Source organism: Rhinatrema bivittatum, chromosome 8 (assembly GCF_901001135.1).
Source record: "Rhinatrema bivittatum chromosome 8, aRhiBiv1.1, whole genome shotgun sequence".
NCBI lineage: Eukaryota > Metazoa > Chordata > Amphibia > Gymnophiona > Rhinatrematidae > Rhinatrema > Rhinatrema bivittatum.
Window position 1 is genome coordinate 130,635,642 of NC_042622.1, and position 19,117 is coordinate 130,654,758.

The 19,117-nt window shown below is 49.4% G+C and overlaps 1 protein-coding gene across 1 annotated transcript in view; it reads right to left on the reverse strand.

The window, feature by feature from the left end:
- LOC115097527 (collagen alpha-1(I) chain-like) overlaps positions 1-19,117 on the reverse strand; it is a 251,382-nt gene that overhangs the window by 122,053 nt on the left and 110,212 nt on the right. Inside the window, exons 9-11 of the mRNA XM_029613448.1 lie at positions 18,642-18,695; positions 18,128-18,172; positions 17,882-17,935 (exon numbers count right to left, since the gene is read on the reverse strand). Of these exons, the coding sequence (XP_029469308.1) occupies positions 17,882-17,935; positions 18,128-18,172; positions 18,642-18,695 (153 nt within the window). The remainder of the gene's footprint in view (positions 1-17,881; positions 17,936-18,127; positions 18,173-18,641; positions 18,696-19,117) is intronic.

Below are 19,117 nucleotides of genomic sequence, written 5' to 3' on the forward strand. Positions count from 1 at the left end.
ATGGGAAAACCCCTAGGCCTCCTTTGCCTTTGCCTCTATCAGTCACCTCTCCGGCGGCCCAGCTTACCGCCCAGCAACTGCACTCCCTGTGGACTTCCACTCAGGAGAAGCTCCGTCTTGCCTCGGCTAAAGCAAAAAAATATGCAGACCGCCGAAGACGGCCGGCTCCGATCTTCCTCCCAGGAAGTAAAGTCTGGTTAAGTACCAAGAACCTTCGCCTACGGATCCCGTCTATGCGATTAGCTCCCAAGTATGTGGGCCCATTCACGGTCTTGGAACGGGTAGGGGCAGTGTCCTAACGTCTACGTTTACCCTCCACTTTGCGGATACATAACGTATTTCACATATCCCTGCTTAAACCGCTGGTGCTCTCCTCCTTCCATGACACACCTCCCGTGCCTACTAACACCGAAGCTGAAGCAGATGGCATTTATACTGTAAAGGAGGTTTTGGACGTCCGATTTCATCACCGCCGGTGGAAGTACCTCCTCTCATGGGAAGGATATGGTCCTGAGGAAAACTCCTGGGAGCCAGCCTCCAATATTTTGGATAAGAACCTTCTTCATCAGTTCCACATTGACCATCCGGGGAGATCCAAGCCTCCAGGGAGGAGGCGTAAGGGAGGGGGTACTGTTACAAAACCGGGCCATGCCCCGGTTTCCCCGCCTACCTTGAGGCCGGCCCGGTAGAGAAGCCCTTCAACCCCCAGAGCCGGAATCGCAGCCTGCCGCGGCTCCTGCACAGCGTCAGAGACGCTGCCGACTCCCGTCGCTGGCCTCGCCCCATAGACGCGCGCGCGGGGGGGGGCTAAGCTCTTAAAGGGGCCAGCACGGGAAAATGACAGGAAGTGCCTGGGATGATGTCAGTTGCCCCAGGGTATTTGTACCCTGCACCTACACCTCTCCAGTGCCTTGCAACAAGGTTCCTGGTCTTGGTTTGTTGTTGCTGCGTTCCTGGTTTGTTCTTCGTCCCGCTTCTGCCTTCCCTCCGCTGATTGATTCTTCTGGACTCCGACCCTTGGACTGGCTTTGGATCGCTCTCTGGCTTCGACTCGTGGACTGGCTTTGGACCGCTCTCTGGATATCGACCCCTGGACTGGCTTTGGACCGCTCTCTGGATACCGACCCCTGGACTGGCTGCGGACCGCTCTTGGACTCCAACTCCTGGACTGACTTCTGGATTACCTACGACCTGCTGGAGGTGCCAGCCGTCCGGAACCACTACCTGCAGGAGGCGCCTGCATCCGGACCATCTTCCACCTTCAGGAAGTCGCCTAAGTCCCAGCGGCTGTGTCCCTACGGGCCCCTCCTGGGGGGACTTCGGCTTCCAGGGTGAATCTCCAAAAGTCCCAGCGGCTGGACTCCTAAGGGCTCTTCCCGGGGGAGTGCCGGTCTCCAGGGTGAAGAGTCTTCTGTCACCTAGGTCCAACATCGTCCATTCTTCCAGTGGGTACTTAGTCCTTGGTCGCATAGGACTTCACCATAGTTCAGTGGTCAGCTTGCTCCGAGCCACCGAACCGCCTCCTGGTTGGGACAATCACTGTGGATCGCTACAGCACTCCATCCACTGTTCCAACTAGCCCAAGGGTCCACGAACATAACAGATGCTGAGGTCATTCTGACAAATATATTCCATTGGCAGCCATGGTGTGGCAACTTAACTTTTTAATAATTAATAGCTGTTGCAATATGATGTAAGTATATTTACAAAGTATTTATTAATTTAGTTATTTGTCAAAAAATTATGGGCCGTATTTTAAAAAGGTTACGTGCGTAAATGGCCTTACGTGTGCCGGGCCTATTTTAAAAAGGCCTGGTGGCGCGCGTAAAGCCCCGGGACGCACGTAGGTCCTGGGGCTTGCAAAAAGGGGTGGGAAGGGGCGGTCCAGGGTGGGGTGGGGCGGGGTCAGCGGCTCCTGGCACAGCGGCCATTTGCTTCTGTGTCAGAGATCATGTGCTGGCAATCGGCCAGCGCGCGCAACTTGCGCTTGCCCGGAGGCAGGCGCAAAAGGTAAAACAAACATTTTTGGGGGGGGGTTAGAGTAGGGCTAGGGGGGGAAAGGTTAGGGGAAGGGGTGGGAAGGTCAGGTTAGGGAGAGGAAACGGGGGAAGGCTGCAAGCTTGGCGCTCGCAAAGTGCACAATTGTGCACCCCGTTGCGCACGCCGACCCTGGATTTTATAACTTTCGTGTGCCTGCGAGTGCAAGTTATAAAACCGGGTGTACATGTGCGCGCGCTGGGTAGCGTGCACACATGAACGCCCGCACACAACCTTTTAAAATCTACCCCTATGATTTTAAGGCACATTTTACTATTTAACAGCTTCTAAATATTGTGATGTCCATTGTCATTCTCCCCTGATGAAGCCGTTTACCAACGAAACATCAAGGCCTTTTTGTTGTTGTTAGAAGAGATGGTGCATGACAATTAAAGCTGCAAATTTGTGTCTGCTGTATCCTGTGCACGGATCCAGCATAACTCATTGCAAGAGGATTATTTGTTTATGTACCATGTATCTTTGTATAATATTGTTCCAGATTAGGAGGAAGTATTGGTAGCAATTTGTGGTTGTTGTATTTATTTGTATTTTAAAACATTTATTATATTATTGTGTTTGTAACAAAGAATTAAAAGAAAATTATTCCTTACCTGCTAATTTTCGTTTCTGTATTACCAAGGATCAGTCCAGACAGTGGGTTATCTCCCCCTTCCAGCAGATGGAGTCAGAGAGAACTCTGAAGGATGCTTCCTTATAAGGTAGTGCACCCTCTACCTTATAAGGAAGTATATCAAAGCAAAGAGGAAAACCAGGATGGATCAAGAACAATAGAATTAAGTAACAAATAACAGTGTTCAATGGGCACAAAACAGTGTCAAACAACAAACTTGCAGAATGAACCATTAACCACCCAAAGGAAAAAAGGCGCTGAAGAACAATTTGAGCAGAGAGGCAATCCCAAACCCAATAAACAGTCAGGGAGGGCGTCTGGACTGATCCTTGGTACTACAGGAACGAAAATTAGCAGGTAAGGAATAATTTTCTTTTCCCTGTATGTACCAGGATCAGTCCAGACAGTGGGATGTACCAAAGCTTCCTACATAGGGTGGGCCCCGGAAAGCCCTGCTCGAATGACCCTAGAACCAAAGGAGCCAAAAGTAGGTGACTGTATGTGTAGATGATAATGACGAGCAAAGGTATGTAATGATTTCCAAGTTGCAGCTCGACAAATCTCCTGGAACAATACCGATTGCATCTCCGCCCAGGAAGCAGCTTGAACTCGAAGAGAATGGGCCTTGACACCCGCTGGAGGTTGTCGACCCACCCTAATGTAGGCCACTGAGAATTCCTCTTTCAGCCTCTTGGCCCCCTTCTTCGGACCATGCCAGGCAACGAAAAGATGGTTCAACAAGCGAAAATCATTAATGACTTCCAGATAGCGAATGAGGATACGCTTGACATCTAGCTTGCGTAGATCTGCTGATGCGTCCGCTGAGAAGGATGGAAGCTCTACCGTCTGATTCAAGTGGAACTCGTAAACTACCTTGGGCAGAAAAGCAGGCACAGTGCGCAAGGAAACTCCCGAATCCTTAAAACGAAGGTAGGGCTCTCTGCAAGAGAGTGCTTGAAGCTCCAAGATTCTGCGGGCAGAACAGATAGCTACCAGGAAAACCGTCTTGAGAGTGATATCCTTGAGGGTCGCGGAATGCATGGGTTCAAAGGGTGGCCTGACCAAGATTCGGAGAATGAGATTGAGACTCCACGAGGAATAAAGAGCATGGATCGGAGGTTTCATGTGCTTCACCCCCCTGAGGAATCGGATGATATCCGGGTGAGAGGAAAGGGAAGTTCCCTCTCGTTGATGAAGTAGAGAGCCTAGGGCAAAGACTTGCACTCTCAACTAGTTGTAGGCCAGACCCTTGTCCAGTCTCTGTTGAAGAAAAGATAGGATCTGAGCCACTGAGGTGGTCCGTAGCGACACAGGTATGGAGGCACACCAGTTCTCAAAAACCTTCCATACCCTGACATAGGAGATGGAGGTAGATGTCTTTCTAGCCTTGAGGAGGGTCGAGATAATGGCCTCTGGGTATCCACGCCGTCTCAGCCGGCACCTCTCAAAAGCCAGGCCGCAAGACAGAAGTGATCGGCCTGGGCGAAAGATACCGGACCCTGACGCAGCAAGCGTGGAAGGTGACCCAGACGAAGAGGTCCATCCACTGCGAGGTTGATCAAGTCTGCAAACCACGGGTGATGGGGCCATTCTGGCACCACCAGAATTACCGGGCCCTGGTGGGACTCTATTCTCCGGAGCACCTTGCCCACCAGAGGCCAAGGGGGAAACATGTAGAGAAGAATGTGATGGGGCCAGGGGAGGACTAAGGCATCCACTCCCTCTGCGCTGTACTCTCTTCTGTGACTGAAGAACTGAGCTGCCTTGGCATTCCGGAAGGTTGCCATTAGGTCCAGGTAGGGGGTCCCCCATCTGTGGAACAGGAGATTCACTGCCTACTCTGAGAGTTCCCACTCTCCGGGATCTAGATGTTGACGACTGAGAAAGTCAGCTTGAACGTCGTCTACGCCTGCGATGTGGGAAGCCCCCAGGTGGGAGAGGTGAGTCTCCACCCATGCCATCAACCTGTCTCCCGAGAGACATGCCGGCTCCTCGTGCCCCCTTGGCGATTGATGTAAGCCAGAGTGGTCGCATTGCTTGAGAGTATTCGGACTGCGCGATGATGGACGAGAGGTAGGAAGCGTTTCAATGCCAGACGCACTGCTGTGGTCTCCAAGCGATTGATCAGCCAAGTTGCTTGAGACGGTGTCCACTTCCCTTGTGCAGAACTCATCTGACACACCGCTCCCCAGCCAGAGAGACTGGTGTCCGTCGTGATGATTACCCATTTCGGGATGTCCAAAGGAACACCCTGGAGAAGATGAGTGAGGTTGAATCACCACGAGAGACTGTCCTTGGCTCCCTGCAGGAGAGGGAGGATGGCTTGGAAGTCCCGAGACACCGGCTTCCAGTGGGAGAGCAAGGCATGCTGTAAGGGACGCATATGCACAAACGCCCAGGGGACCAGATCGATGGCAGCAGCCATGGATCCCAGGACCTGGAGGTAATCCCACGCCGTTGGAAGTGAGAGATCGATGAATCGTCTTATCTGAGCTATGAGTGTATGAGCCCTGTCCGGGGGCAGAGACACCTTGCCCAGCGCTGTGTCGAAATGCACCCCCAGGAAGTCCAGAGACTGAGATGGAGAAAGGCTGCTCTTGGCGAAATTGACCACCCAACCGAGGGAGTGAAGAAGCGTCAACACCTTGTCGACTGCCCGGTGGCACTGGGCTGAGGACTTCGCCCGAATGAGCCAGTCGTCCAGGTATGGGTGCATCAATACTCCCTCCCTCTGGAGAGCGGCGGCTACTACTATCATCACCTTCGTGAAGGTTCGAGGAGCAGTCGCAAGACCAAAGGATAGAGCCTGGAACTGGAAATGTTGTCCCAGAATCTTGAATCGCAGAAAACGCTGATGCACCTGGAGGATGGGAATGTGTAGATAAGCTTCAGTCAGATCCAGGGAGGCTAAAAATTCTCCAGAGTGCACCGCTGCTATCACGGAGCGCAAGGTTTTCATCCGAAAGTGGTGAATCTTGAGATCCAAGATCGGGCGGAAGGAACCTTCCTTCTTGGGGACTACGAAGTATATCGAATAATGTCCCCGGCCTACTTCCAGGGGGGGGACGGGGACCGGACGAATCGCTCCGAGAGCCAGAAGCCTGTCGAGTGTCTGTCGGACTATGAGTTGTTTCTGGACTGGGCCACATGGAGAGAAGAGAAACCTGTCTCTTAGCGGCCGAGCAAATTCTAACGCGTAGCCGTGTCTTAGAATATCCAGGACCCACTGATCTGGTGTGATGTTGACCCACTCCTCGTAGAAAAGGGAGAGACGTCCCCCTATCCTGGGGATCAGGGAGCGGGCCGGCATAGCTTCATTGTGAAGACTTGGAGGACATCCCCTGGGCTGGACCAGAGCGGGGCTGTCTTCGGGCACGAAAGGACTGAGTCCAGGATTGGGATTGAGAGGACGGCTGATGAGAGGCTGCAGTCCTTGCCTGGCAGAAACGATGTTGATTCCTGAATCGGCTTCTAGTGGAATTGAATGACCTAGAAGAACGGGGGCAAACCACTGGCAGTTTGTGTACCTTATTCTCTCCGAGGGACTTGATAATCTGGTCCAGATCCTCCCCAAATAGTAGCTTGCCCTTGAAGGGTAGAGATCCCAGCTGCGACTTGGAAGAAGAATCTGCCGACCAGTTGCGGAGCCAGAGGAGACGTCTAGCCGAGACTGCAGAAACCATAGATCTGGCCAAGACTCTCAGAATATCATATAGAGCGTCTGCTCCATATGCTATGATGGCCTCTAGGTGGTCTGCCTGAAGTGCTTCCTCAGGAGGCAACTCCTGGGAGCTGAGCAGCTGTTGAAGCCAGCGGAGGCCTGCACGCTGAGCGAAGGAACTACAAATGGCCACCCGGACCCCCAGGGCGGACACCTTGAATACTCTCTTAAGATAAACTTCCAGCTTTCGATCCTGAAGATCTCACAAGGCTGCTCCACCTGTTACTAGAATGATAGTTCTTTTCGTCACCGCTGAGACCACAGAATCTACTTTGGGAACTTTAAGGAGCTCCAGGAAATCATCCGGGAGAGGATATAGCTTATCGATGGCTCTGCCGACCTTGAGGGAGGTCTCCAGAGAATCCCATTCCCTGGATAACAGTTGAAGGAAAGTGGGATAGGAAGGAAAGGACCTACACGGCGGACGTAAACCAGCCAGAAGGGGGGTCCCCTTTCTTCGCTGGTGGATTAGGCTCAGGCAGGTCCTGAGGAGCCTCAATATCCAATTCCTGTAGGATATGTAGAATGAGGGGGTCCAGCTCATCCCTCTGGAAGATCCGCAGGATTCTAGGATCATCCCCTTCCAATTGAGCCATAGTTGAAGATCCGGGTCCTGCTGAGGAACAGACTCCCCCGCAGAGGGGTGTATCAAACGGACCCTCGGAGCACTTGAGGTGATCGGAGGCACCCCTGTTCCCGGGACCGCTGACCCTTAGGCACTCCCCACGGTCTGGGCACTCCCCAAGACCTCAGTGGAATCAGCCATTCTGGGTACCTTAGGAGGAGGAGGTCCCGTCAGAAATTCCTGGTGCTGGCCCATCCTGGCCAGGTAAGCATTGTGAAGCAGGAGAACAAAATCTGTGGAAAACGGAGGTGGCCCCGATGGAGGAAAAGTGGGAAGATCCCCTAACGGAGGAAAAGGCTTCAGAAGTAGAACGGGTGTCAAAACCAGCAGCTGAGATGAAATAGGCGCGTCCTGCTCTTCTCCTGTTAGCACAGGGGCAGCCGAGTCTGGAGACAAAATGGCCGCCGTTCCCACAGTCAGCGGGATCGGGGCTGGCCCCTGTCCATTGAGGCGCGCCAGTAGACGAGAACCAGAGCGGCCCGACGGCTGAGAAGGTCCCTCCCTACCAGGGAGGCAAGCTGTGCAAATCCCCTCGTGGGAGAGCCTCGACCCGGGCTCTCCACAAGTGCAGCACCTGGACGAATGAGGCATGGGGATCCTCGATGGAGCCATGATAGAACCAGCTGATTTCAACGCGTGAGACAGGCAGGGCTTAAAGCTGTGGGAAGCGGGAAAAACCTTCCTTCAGCCTATTCTTCCTCACACTCACCAGGTTAGTGGCTGTAAGAAGCAGGTAATAGCCTCCACATCAGTCCTGCTCTCTCTCTATCACTCAGCGACCCACAGATAGAGGCACAGAGGAATAACGCCTCTCTGTGCCGGCTGCCCCCGAGGAAAATAGCATCTCAGGGGCAGCGGGTCGGATAGCAGCCACAGGGGGAGAGAGGTCGGCACCACCGACTTGCACCCCGGAGAGAGGAAATACCCTGTTAAAAAGGAAATAAAAAGAAACTTACCCCGACAACAGAGATGGGAGGGGGTGGGGAGAGCTGCAAATAGTACTGCCTGCAAGCTTAGAATGCTCCCACTAAAACAGGAGTGGAGGTCACAGGAGAGCTCTCCAAATAATTCCCTCAGAAATTCAAAATTCAAAAGATTTTTTTTTTTTTTAAATCAGACTTGATCCATCCAAAAGAAAGGAAAGCTGAGGAAAATAGAGAAAATTCCTAGAATAGCTTTCTAGTCATCTCAGTGGGGAACGAAAGCCACCACTGCCATCTGCTGGAGTCAAGAGAATACAGAGGATTAGTAGAGGGTGCACTACCTTATAAGGAAACTAGAGATGTGAATCGTGTGTCTTAACGATCGGGTTCGGCTGGAGGGAGAATAAAATCTGATCGCTGGAGATGTGAATCAGAATCGGTTCAGATTCACATCATTAATTTTTTTTTTAGTGAGGCCCGACCCTTTAAAATTGACCCCTTACCTTCCTCCACCCCCCCCCCCGAACCCCCCAAAACTTTTTACGAGTACCTGGTGGTCCAATGGGGGCGCGGGGACCGATCTCCCGCTCTCGGGCCATTGGCGCCATTTTGACTGCCACTCAAAAATGGCGCCGATGGCCCGATTAAAAAAAAACCCACCCGACCATTTAAAGATGACCCCTTAGCTTCTCCCACCCTACCAATCCCCCCAAAACATTTTAAAATTACCTGGTGGTCTAGTGGTGGTCCCGGGAGCGATCTCCCGTTCTCGGGCCGTCACTCATAAAGATGGCGCTGATGGCCCTTTGCCCTTACCATGTGACAGGCCGCCGCCATTGTAAAGATGGCGCCGGCCATCCAGTGCTCCTACCATGTGACAGGGGCCGGCCAATGGCACGGATACCCTGTTATATGGTAAGGGCAAAGGGCCATCGGCGCCATCTTTATGATTGGCAGCCGACGGCCTGAAAATTTCTATTGTATCGCGCACTGTACCGATTTTTGACGATTTAAAAAATATCGGACGATTTTTTTAAATCGTCAAAAAACGATTCACATCCCTAAAGGAAGCATCCTTCAAAGTTCTGTCTGACTCCATCTGCTGGAAGGGGGAGATAACCCACTGTCTGGACTGATCCTGGAACGTACAGGGAATATAGGTTTTCTTACCAAACCATAGTGTTACTTTTTTTTTTTTTATTAGGTTGTAACTAATTGAGTATTTTCTCCTGTCAATTCTTCACATAAATATCTATATATCTATATATCTATATCTATGTATCTATCTATCTTTCTATCTATCTATATATCAAACTGCTTTTGGGAGTGTTGCTTAGCTTTTTAGAAATGGTGAGTAAACTGGAGTGAAGGTTTATACAATTAGGAGACAATACATGCTCATGTGACTATGTAAGCAGACATATTTCTGTTTAGGCATTAGGCAAATCTTAAGGTGGTTCCACAATGCCTGACACCCTCACCAAGCAGTGGCATGTCAATCACATGGATACTCTACAACAGGAGTTGCCAAACCTTTCAAGAGAAGGGCCACAGAGGACATTTCAAAACCCTGAGAGGGCCAAAGAGGTGGGGGGAAGTCCTTCTCAGAGTTTGCTGAGCTGGGAGGTGGGGTGGGGGGGGGGGGGGCAGAAAGAGAGCCCCTCGGAGCTATTTGTTGAGAAGGATTTGAGCGGTACCAAGTCTGGCCCCTTTTTTGAAATGCTGGGGAAAGGGTGTGGCAGATAGTGTGTGAGTAATATTATTTCTAGATTTCTCCTAAAATTGGCAACCCTGCCAAACCCCCAACAACCTTGCCTTCTCCCCCCCCCCCTTTCCCCTTATCCAATATCTGGCTGCCTAAGGGAATGGAGGACAGAAAGAAGGGAAGAGGGGATGGATGGTGGGATAAGGTGTTTTTGTGTGTGAGCGGTGCACTCTCATTCACACCTTCATACACTCTTGGCTCCTCCCCCTGCCCCACACCTTCTACAGGCTTTTGTTTTCATTACAGAAGGTTACTGTAATGTATTACTAGCGGGGACTGCACAAGTGTAGGATGCAAGCATTATATACATTACAAAATGCTGCTGCCCAGCTGATCACTGGAACTAAAGAAAGAGAGCATGTTACCCCAGTACTTAAGTGACTGCATTGGTTGCTGGTTGCCTATAGAATTAGATTTAAAATTCTTGCACTGGTATTTAAGGCTGTTAAGACTGAGGGCCCTAGTTATCTACTCGGCATGGTTTCAAAATGTATACTTATGCATCATCTCCGTTCAGTTGATGATTTTTTATTTGTAGCACCTGGAATTGAACAGATGCATCTCTAAGTCACATTCATGTGCATTTTTGGTTGTTGGCCCTATTATGTGTAATGCATTGCCAGCTAGTTATGTTCTACTCCCAGTATTATAACATTCCCTAAACCTTCCTTTTTCGAGAGGCATTTACATAATTTAGACTTTTGGTAGGTTCTGAGGCATAATAAGCAGTTTTTATGCATTTTAGTCTTGTTTGTTTTATTTATATTATATTTTAGCGGGTTTAATATTATGTCTAGATTTGTAATGTTTCATGCATTTTACTGGATTCTAGGTTGCTTTGTTACCTGCTTAGCACAATTTTAGTGCTATAAGTGAGCTATAAACATTTAAAATAAATACCTTTTGCCCCCTCTTACATCATGCCAAATTTGTGGTATGAGCATAATAACACCCTCTGGAGACAAACTCCAGGGAGAGGCTCAAATTTGGTATCTGGGTTCTAATAATAAGGATTTCTGACTCTGTACTTCCAAAGCCTGCATTCTTAGGGCACAATGTACATGCCCCCTCCTCCACTGCTCTCAAGAGATGGCAGAACAATCAGGAGCTGCAGGAACCACTATCCTTATCTGGCAGCTCCCACAGAACCCATGGCTTTGTGCCACCAGTGCCTCTCTCACTCTGGCCTGCCCTGCCCTCGCTTGCCTTCCACAGAGGTTGCTACTTATGGCTGTTCTGCAGTCTTTCTCCTTGTCTTCAGCCCCAGGGGCTCAACCCGCATGAGCAGCGTTAACACTAGCAATTCATACAAAGGAAAATTAGTTTCTTACCTGATAATTTTCGTTCCTGTACTACCACGGATCAGTCCAGACTCCTGGGTTTTGCCCCCCCCCCCCTCTAGCAGATGGAGACAGAGCAGTTATCAAACCAAACTCCGCCTATAAATAGGCTGGTGCCACCTACAGTCCGGCAGTATTACTCAATGTCAAAGCAGAATGGAAATCTCAAAACCATTATAACTATATACAGTAAAAGAAACAAACTGGTCCACTGAACCCTCCCAGGACCTGAACCTTGAGAACCACTTGAGGATAAAATTCAGAACTCAGCCAATCTGAAAGGCACCCTACATGTTCAATCCTTGAAACTGGCACATCTCTCCTCCACCCGAGACCGTGCCATCTCTATTGCCGGGCCCATTCTCTGGAATACACTACCTGTCCACATGCGACTTGAACCCTGTGCATTTAAATTCAAAAAGAAATTAAAAACTCCTGTTCAACCATGCTTACACAGAATAACTCCTTCCACTCCCCCTCGCAGTCCCCTTTCAGGTGACCTCCTTATATTAAGGAGACTTTCATTGTAAATTGTTTTGGTTATTACCTTCTTGTTCTCCTATCCTTCCTACTGCCTTTCTGTTCTTCCCCCCGCCCAGTTACATTCCCCTGTTGCAATGTATTTTCCAATCTTTCAGTTACTATGTGAACCGGTATGATGTCCCCACAAATACCGGTATATAAAAGTTTCTAAATAAATAAATAAATAATATATAAGAACCGAGCGGACTCCCCCTTTCTCTCATGTCTGAGATGGGCGGGATTCTGGACTGATCCATGGTACTACAGGAACGAAAATTATCAGGTAAGAAACTAATTTCCCTTTCCCTGTACGTACCCGGATCAGTCTAGACTCCTGGGATGTACCAGAGCTTCCTTAATAGGGATGGGATCTGGAGAGGCCCGTTCGAAGCACTCCCTCTCCAAATCCTCCCGCAACTGGAGCCTGAACATCCAGTCTGTAATGTCTTGTAAAAGTATGCAAGGATTTCCACGTAGCCGCCCTGCATATCTCCTGCGGTGATACCATCTGACACTCTGCCAAAGACGTCGCTTGCGAACGAGTAGAGTGGGCATGCAGACCCATAGGAAGGGATCTACCCCGAAGGAGATAGGTCAAACTAATAGCCTCTTTTAGCCAATGAGCTATAGTAGTTTTGGATGCCTGCTGTCCTCGTTTAGGACCACTCCACAGCACAAAGAGATGGTCAGACACACAAAACTAATTGGTAACCTCTAGGTAACGCAGCAAAGCTCTGTGAACAACAAGCTTCCGCAAGTCACCAGCCAAAGGATCCGAACGGTCTAACTCAGTGAAGGCTGGCAGATCAACTGATTGGTTGACATGAAAAGAGGAAACCACTTTTGGCAAGAAAGACGGAACCGTCCTTAAGAAACTCTCGAATCCGAAATCCGCAAAAAGATTTCCCTACATGAAAGTGCCTGGAGTTCCGACACCCTAAGAGCCGATGTAATGGCCACCAGAAAAATCACCTTCAAGGTAAGAACTTTTAGAGTCGATCTCTTCAAGGGCTCAAAAGGCGCCAAACAAAGAGCAGTGAGGACTAAATTCAGACTCCATGACGGATAGGGATGCCGAAGTGAAGGACGCAAGTGTTTTGCTCCCTTAAGAAAACGAACTACATCCGGATGTGCGGCTAACGCTACACCCTGTTCAGATCCACGCAAACAACCAAGCGCCGCCACTTGCACTCTGAGGGAACTATATGACAAACCGTTAGACCGGATTGTAGAAAACACAGAATATCTGACACCGAAGACCGAGCAGGCGTGACCTCTCGGTCCAGATATCAAATCTCAAAAACTTTCCATACTCTAACATACGTGAGATTGGTAGAATTCTTACGCGATCGGAGGAGCGTGGCTACTACAGCCGGAGAACAGCCTTTGCGACTTAACGTCAGCCTTTCAAAAGCCATGCCACTAGACAGAAGCGATCGACTTCTTCCAGACAGGCCCTTGATGCAGCAGGCCTGGGAGAACTGGAAGCCGCAGCGGGCCTTCCATGGCAAGATTGAGAAGGTCCGCGAACCAGGGACATCTCGGCCATTCTGGAACTACCAGGATGACCTCCGTTGGATGGATCTCTATTCGTCTGAGCTCTTTGCCGATCAATGGCCAAGGCAGCACTAGGGTATCTACTCCTTCTGCTCCCGTCTCTCTCCACCGAGCACAGAACCATGGAGCTTTGGCATTCTGAAACGTCGCCATGAGATCCATGCTGGGCATGCCCCATGCGTCGCAAATGAGTTGAAAAACAGTGTCCGTCAATTCCCATTCCCCAGGATCAAGACGGTGACGACTTATAAAGTCTGCCTGCACGTTGTCCACGCCGGACATGTGAGACGCTGCTATGCTTACCAAGTTTTGTTCTGCCCAGCTGATCAATTGTTGAGCTTCCATCGCCACCGGTTGACTTCTGGTTCCTCCTTGGCGATTGATGTACACCACCATGGTAGCATCGTCTGAGAGAATTCTGACCGACTTGCCCTGGAGGAGAGGATGGAATGCTTGCAGTGCCAACCATACCGCCCTGGTTTCCAGTCAATTGATCGACCAGAGAGATTCGACGGGAGACCAAAGTCCTTGTACCGATTTCCCTTGGCATACCACTCCCCCAACCAGAGAAACTGGCATTGGTGGTGACCACTGTCCAGTCGGGCACTTCCAGGGGAACTCCTCGGACTAAATTGTCCTTCACCAACCACCAGTCGAGACTGGATCACACTGCCTCTGTAAGCAGCAAAGGTAGATGAAAAAGCTCGGAGACTGGGTTCCATCGGGAAAGCAAGGCGGACTGTAAAGGCCTTATATAAGCAAAGGCCCAGGGTACAAGTTCTAATGTTGAAGTCATCGACCCGAGAAACTGTAAATAATCTCTGACTCTGGGTGGGTGCTTCAGCATTAAACCTCTTACTTGGACTTGCAGCTTGGAGATGTGTTCCGTGGTAAGAAAAACTCTGCCCTGCTGAGTTTCAAAGAGAGCACCCAAATACTCCAATGATTGAGTGGGCTCCAGTCGGCTCTTGGCGAAATTGACCACCCAGCCCAGCGATTGCAGGAGCTGAAATACTCTCTGAATTGCCTCCTGGGCAAGTGCTTTCGATTTTGCACGAATCAGCCAATCATCCAAGTTAGGATGCACCAGCAACCTTTTCCTGTCGAGAAGGGCTGCCACCACCACCATCACCTTGGTGAATGTCCTGGGCGCTGTGGCTAGACCGAAGGGCAGAGCCTGAAACTGAAAATGCTGATCCAGTACCAAAAACTGAAGAAACCTCTGTTGGTCTGACCGAATGCCTACATGAAGATCTGCTTCCGTGAGGTCTAAGGATGCTAGAAACTCTCCCTTGCGCACTGAGGCAATGACTGACCAGAGCGTCTCCATGTGAAACCGGGGGACCCGGAGACATCTATTTACTTTTTTTTTTTAGATCCAGAATGAGCCGAAAGGATCCCTCTTTTTTTGGCACTATGAAGTAAATGGAGAAACGGCCTTTCCTTCTTGCCTCCGGAGGCACTGAGACGATGGCCCCTAGTTGCAGAAGTCATTGCAAAGTATCCTGCACCGCTCTTCGCTTGGTTTCATAACCGCAGGGAGAAATTAGAAATCTTATTCTTCCCCAGAGATTGGATCATATCTTCCAGGTCTTTACCGAAAAGTAGTTTGTCTTTGAAGGGCAAGGACTCTAGCTGTGACCTGGGGGAGACATTCACCGACCAGTTTCTCAAAAGAGGAGCCTACGAGCCGAGACAGCTGAAACCATGGATCTGGCCGATGTGTGCAGTAGTTCATGTAGTGCATCCGCGTTATACGCCACCAAAGCTTCCAGACGACCTGCCTGGGCCGCCTCTTCATCTGATAAGGCGGCGTTAGCTTGCAACTGCTGAATCCAGTGGAGACCCGCTCTTAAGGCGAAATTGCTGCAAATAGCCACATGCATTCCCAGTGCTGAAACCTCAAAAATCCTTTTAAGTTGCACCTCCAAATTCCTGTCTTGCAGGTCCTTGAATGCTGTAACTCCAGTAACCAGGATCGTGGTCTTCTTGGTAACAGCGCACACTACCGCATCCCTTGGGTACTCAAAGCAGCTCTAAAGCATCCTCTGTAAGAGGATAAAGCTTGTCCATGGCTTTACACACTTTCAATCGCAGGTCCGGGATATCCCATTCCCGGAAGAGTAAATCTGTAACCGAGAAATGAAAGGGAAAGGAAGAAGCAGGACCTCTCAGACCCAGCAACACCAGATCCATAGCACCCAGTTTAGATTCCTAAGGGGGACCTTCAATGCCCAGTTCTGCTAAAATAGAAGGAATAAGGGGACCCAACTCCTCCTTTCTAAAGAGGCGCACCACCTTAGGGTCATCCCCTTCCGCAGCATGCGCCCCATGTATTGTGCCTTGGTGATGTAAATCAGGGTCTACATCCACCCCCTGTGGGGGCTTGGGCAGTAGGTCTAGGTCATTTGGATCATAATCCTGATTAGAAGTATCCGTAGTAATCTGGGGAACCCCTGACCGACGGGGACGCTTAGGCTGAGCAGGCTCCACACCTCCCTTAGAGGTAGACCTTTTCTTAGCAGAGGGCTTAGATCCTTGAGAAAACGACCTTTTTACCAGATTGCAGCTTCCCTAACTTCCTCTCCTTGTAAGCTTTATGAAGCAATAACACAAATTGTGACAAAAAAAGAGGAAGAGGAGGAGTCAGAGGCCCCCTCGAGGCTATCCTCCATTGCAGGGGAATTAGGCTGTAAAGGTTCCTGGCTGTAAAGGTGCTGGGGAGAAAGAGGAGGAGGTAAAAACCCCTCCCCCAGCGCTGCACTAGACACAACCCTGAATGACTGGAAAACGGTCCCCCATTCCCATGCTGAACGGAAACTGATCAGCCTCAGAGTGAATTGCAGCAGACGTCCCAATTGGGACTGGGGCAGACTTTGATTTAACTAGTTTTGCCATTTTAATATATATTTAATTTTTTTTGGCTCTCGACAGCCCCTCCCCCCGGGATGCAAGCCGAGCAAAGGCCCTCCCTGGGGAACCACGCGCGGACCGACTCGCACACGTGGCAAACGGACGAACGCGGCATCAAGTCATGACAGGAAAATAAAGACAAAATAAATTAAAGAAAATTCAATGAAAATTCAATGAATAAACAACAAAACAAATGCGACAGGGAGTGAAGGAGAGAGAGCCGGTACGGGAGAAAACGAAAGCAAAACTTTTTTTTAAATTATAAAACTTGCCCGGCAGTGGTCCAATGTGCTGATCCCTTCGGGTGGAGTGAGCCGGGCTCCCCGGTATCACACCCAGCTGCTGAGAAGATAAGTAGGGCCCTCGACCCTGTGAAGCAGCTGCCTCAGACCAGCATGGGATGGCTCTCTCAGAACCTAACGACCACCTGGGAGGCTAATGACCACTGTACTGCCACAAGCTCCTTTCTTTTATATTCTTTTAAATAAAGCTGAAATAATCCAGAAACAAAAGACAAAAAAGTCCCCTAAACTAACTAAACACAAGATAATCAACTTAAGCACACAGCCCAGACTGTAGGTTTGGCACCTCTCCCATCTGCTGGAGACAGAAGAATACTGCTGGACTGAAGGTGGCACCAGCCTATTTATAGGTGGAGTTTGTTTTGATAACTGCTCTGTCTCCATCTGCTAGAGGGGGGGCAAAACCCAGGAGTCTGGACTGATCCGGGTACGTACAGGGAACAGCCAATCAGTGATAGCCTTGCACCTACATGCTCCATCCATGCCGTTCTGATAAGCTGCCATTTGCGCTTCTGACTTCCAAGTACCTGAGCTGCTGAGAGCAACAGCCAGGTAAACTTACCCGGGTAAATTTAGGAAAGATGTTCAGTGAGAAATAAGTCCCACCGAATATACCTGGACAAGTTGAAAATCAAACCTGCTCTGCACCATGACCAGAGTTATCTGTCTACACTTAGCCAGGTAATGCTAAATACTGGGGCTATCTGGCTAAATTTATGCCCATCCCCGAAATGCCTCCATGTCACTTCTTTTTTTATCTGAGTAAGTTTTGGCCAAGTAATGACCTACCTGGCTAATATTTATCTGCTGTGAGGGATGAGAAATTAACCTTATGTTTGATCTCACAGTATCTGGCTTAAGATAGCACAATACTTAGGGGCAGATTTTAAAAGGTACATGCGCGGTGTACATTTGTGCGCTACCCAGCGCGCACAAATGTACGCCCGATTTTATAACATGCGTGCGCAGCCGCACGCATGTTATAAAATCAGGGGTCGGCGCACGCAAAGGGGTGCACACTAGTTCACCTTGCACACGCCGAGCCCTCGGGGAGACCAGCAGGCTTTCCCCGTTCCCTCTGAGGCCGCTCCGAAATCCGCAATCGGCCGGCACAGCAGCTGTTTGGAGGCCTCTGGCCCCGCCCCACGCCACCCCTGCCCCTTTTTGCAAGCCCTGGAACTTACACGCGTCCCGGGGCTTTATGCGCGTCGCCAGGCCTTTTGAAAATAGGCCGGGTGCGTGAAACCCCCCTACGCGCGTAAATCCACCTGGATTTACACGCATCAGCCTTTTAAAGTCTTCCCCTTACTGAACAGAATACTTACTGCATAAAGCCATTCTTTTTATCTGCTGAAAGCTAGTTAGGGCTTCATAACATAGACAGAAAGAGGAGGTTGTCAGAAAGGGGCCACTTTGTCCACCCATTCTGCCCATTTGTGCCTGCTTACACTGCTGTCACAAGTCATATGGCTGCTGCCTATTCATTAGAGCAAGGAGCTACTGTTTGGTCATCTAAATAAACAGAATACAAAATACAAGAATTACCTGAGGTCCCCTAGGCCCTACAGGTCCACGTATTCCCTGCAAACCTTGTGGCCCCTGCAAGAAACATGGAAAAAACTATGAAATATATTCAGACAGGGGAAGGTGAGGTGCTTACAGTAAAATGTGTGGGATGTCATTCAATCTAAATTAAAGGGGAGTACAGAATTTGTTACAATCATATCACACTCACTATTCTTATGTTTAAGTTTCATTATAAAATAAACAGCTGTAAATGGGGAAACGTACTTGGGGGCCCCTAGGGCCTGGCACACCTGGAGGGCCCATGTCTCCCTAAATAAAAACAAAGCAAAAACATTTAGAGAAAAGAAGCAGAGATGGGAAACTGTACAGGCAGACACTGTCTTGCAACATTTGTCTTGCAGTAATTATTCTTCTCTCCTCCTTTATGTTTCAGGATGAACTAAACATTCCTCCGTAATGGCAGACAGATGACAATCCTGCCCCTTAACATCCAGAATATGTACAAGCAAATGCTCATTTCCTGTCATATCTGTATCAGTCAGCAGACCTTTCTCTCCAAACGCTAATACAGATCAATTTCAATGCACCCCTGCATTCACCACCTCATCTACATGTGCATGTTCTTCTCTCTCCCTCCATGTGTTTAAATGTCCTTCACTGCCTCGCCTCGCCAGACTAACAGATACATTATGCAGATGACTGTTACCCCTTTCTGCTCACTGTGAAAGTCAGTGCTCCCCATGTCATTAGACGAATGCTTTCTGCCCAGAAATCTCACCTGAGAGCCATTGATTCCCTGAGTGCCAACATGTCCTGGAAGGCCAGGATCACCCTGTGCAATATAGGAAGAAACATGACCAACATTTAGCTTCTATCATAAACTTTGTTAATATATGGGACAAATGCTTTAGTAACCCTGCCAGTCAGAAAGTACTCACCCAGCACAAAAATATAAAGCTCCTCTAGTAGAAAGGCTGGATGGAGGATTGAGGAGAGAAGCTAATATACAACTCTCAAGCTCTTCTCTATCATCCCAATAAGCTTTCCCTCCTTATGTGGGTCTAAAATCTTATTTCAGTTTTTAAACTAAAATAAAATAAAAATAATGCCTCACAAAATCCTTGCACTTCCCCACCAAGGAGAAAACTACTACCTGAAAATGACATTTGTGCCTATCAAAGAGAATGAAAACTGGACCAGAAAAACAAATGACTGATTTTGTCAAACTCTGTGACAGTTTTGATCAGCATTAAG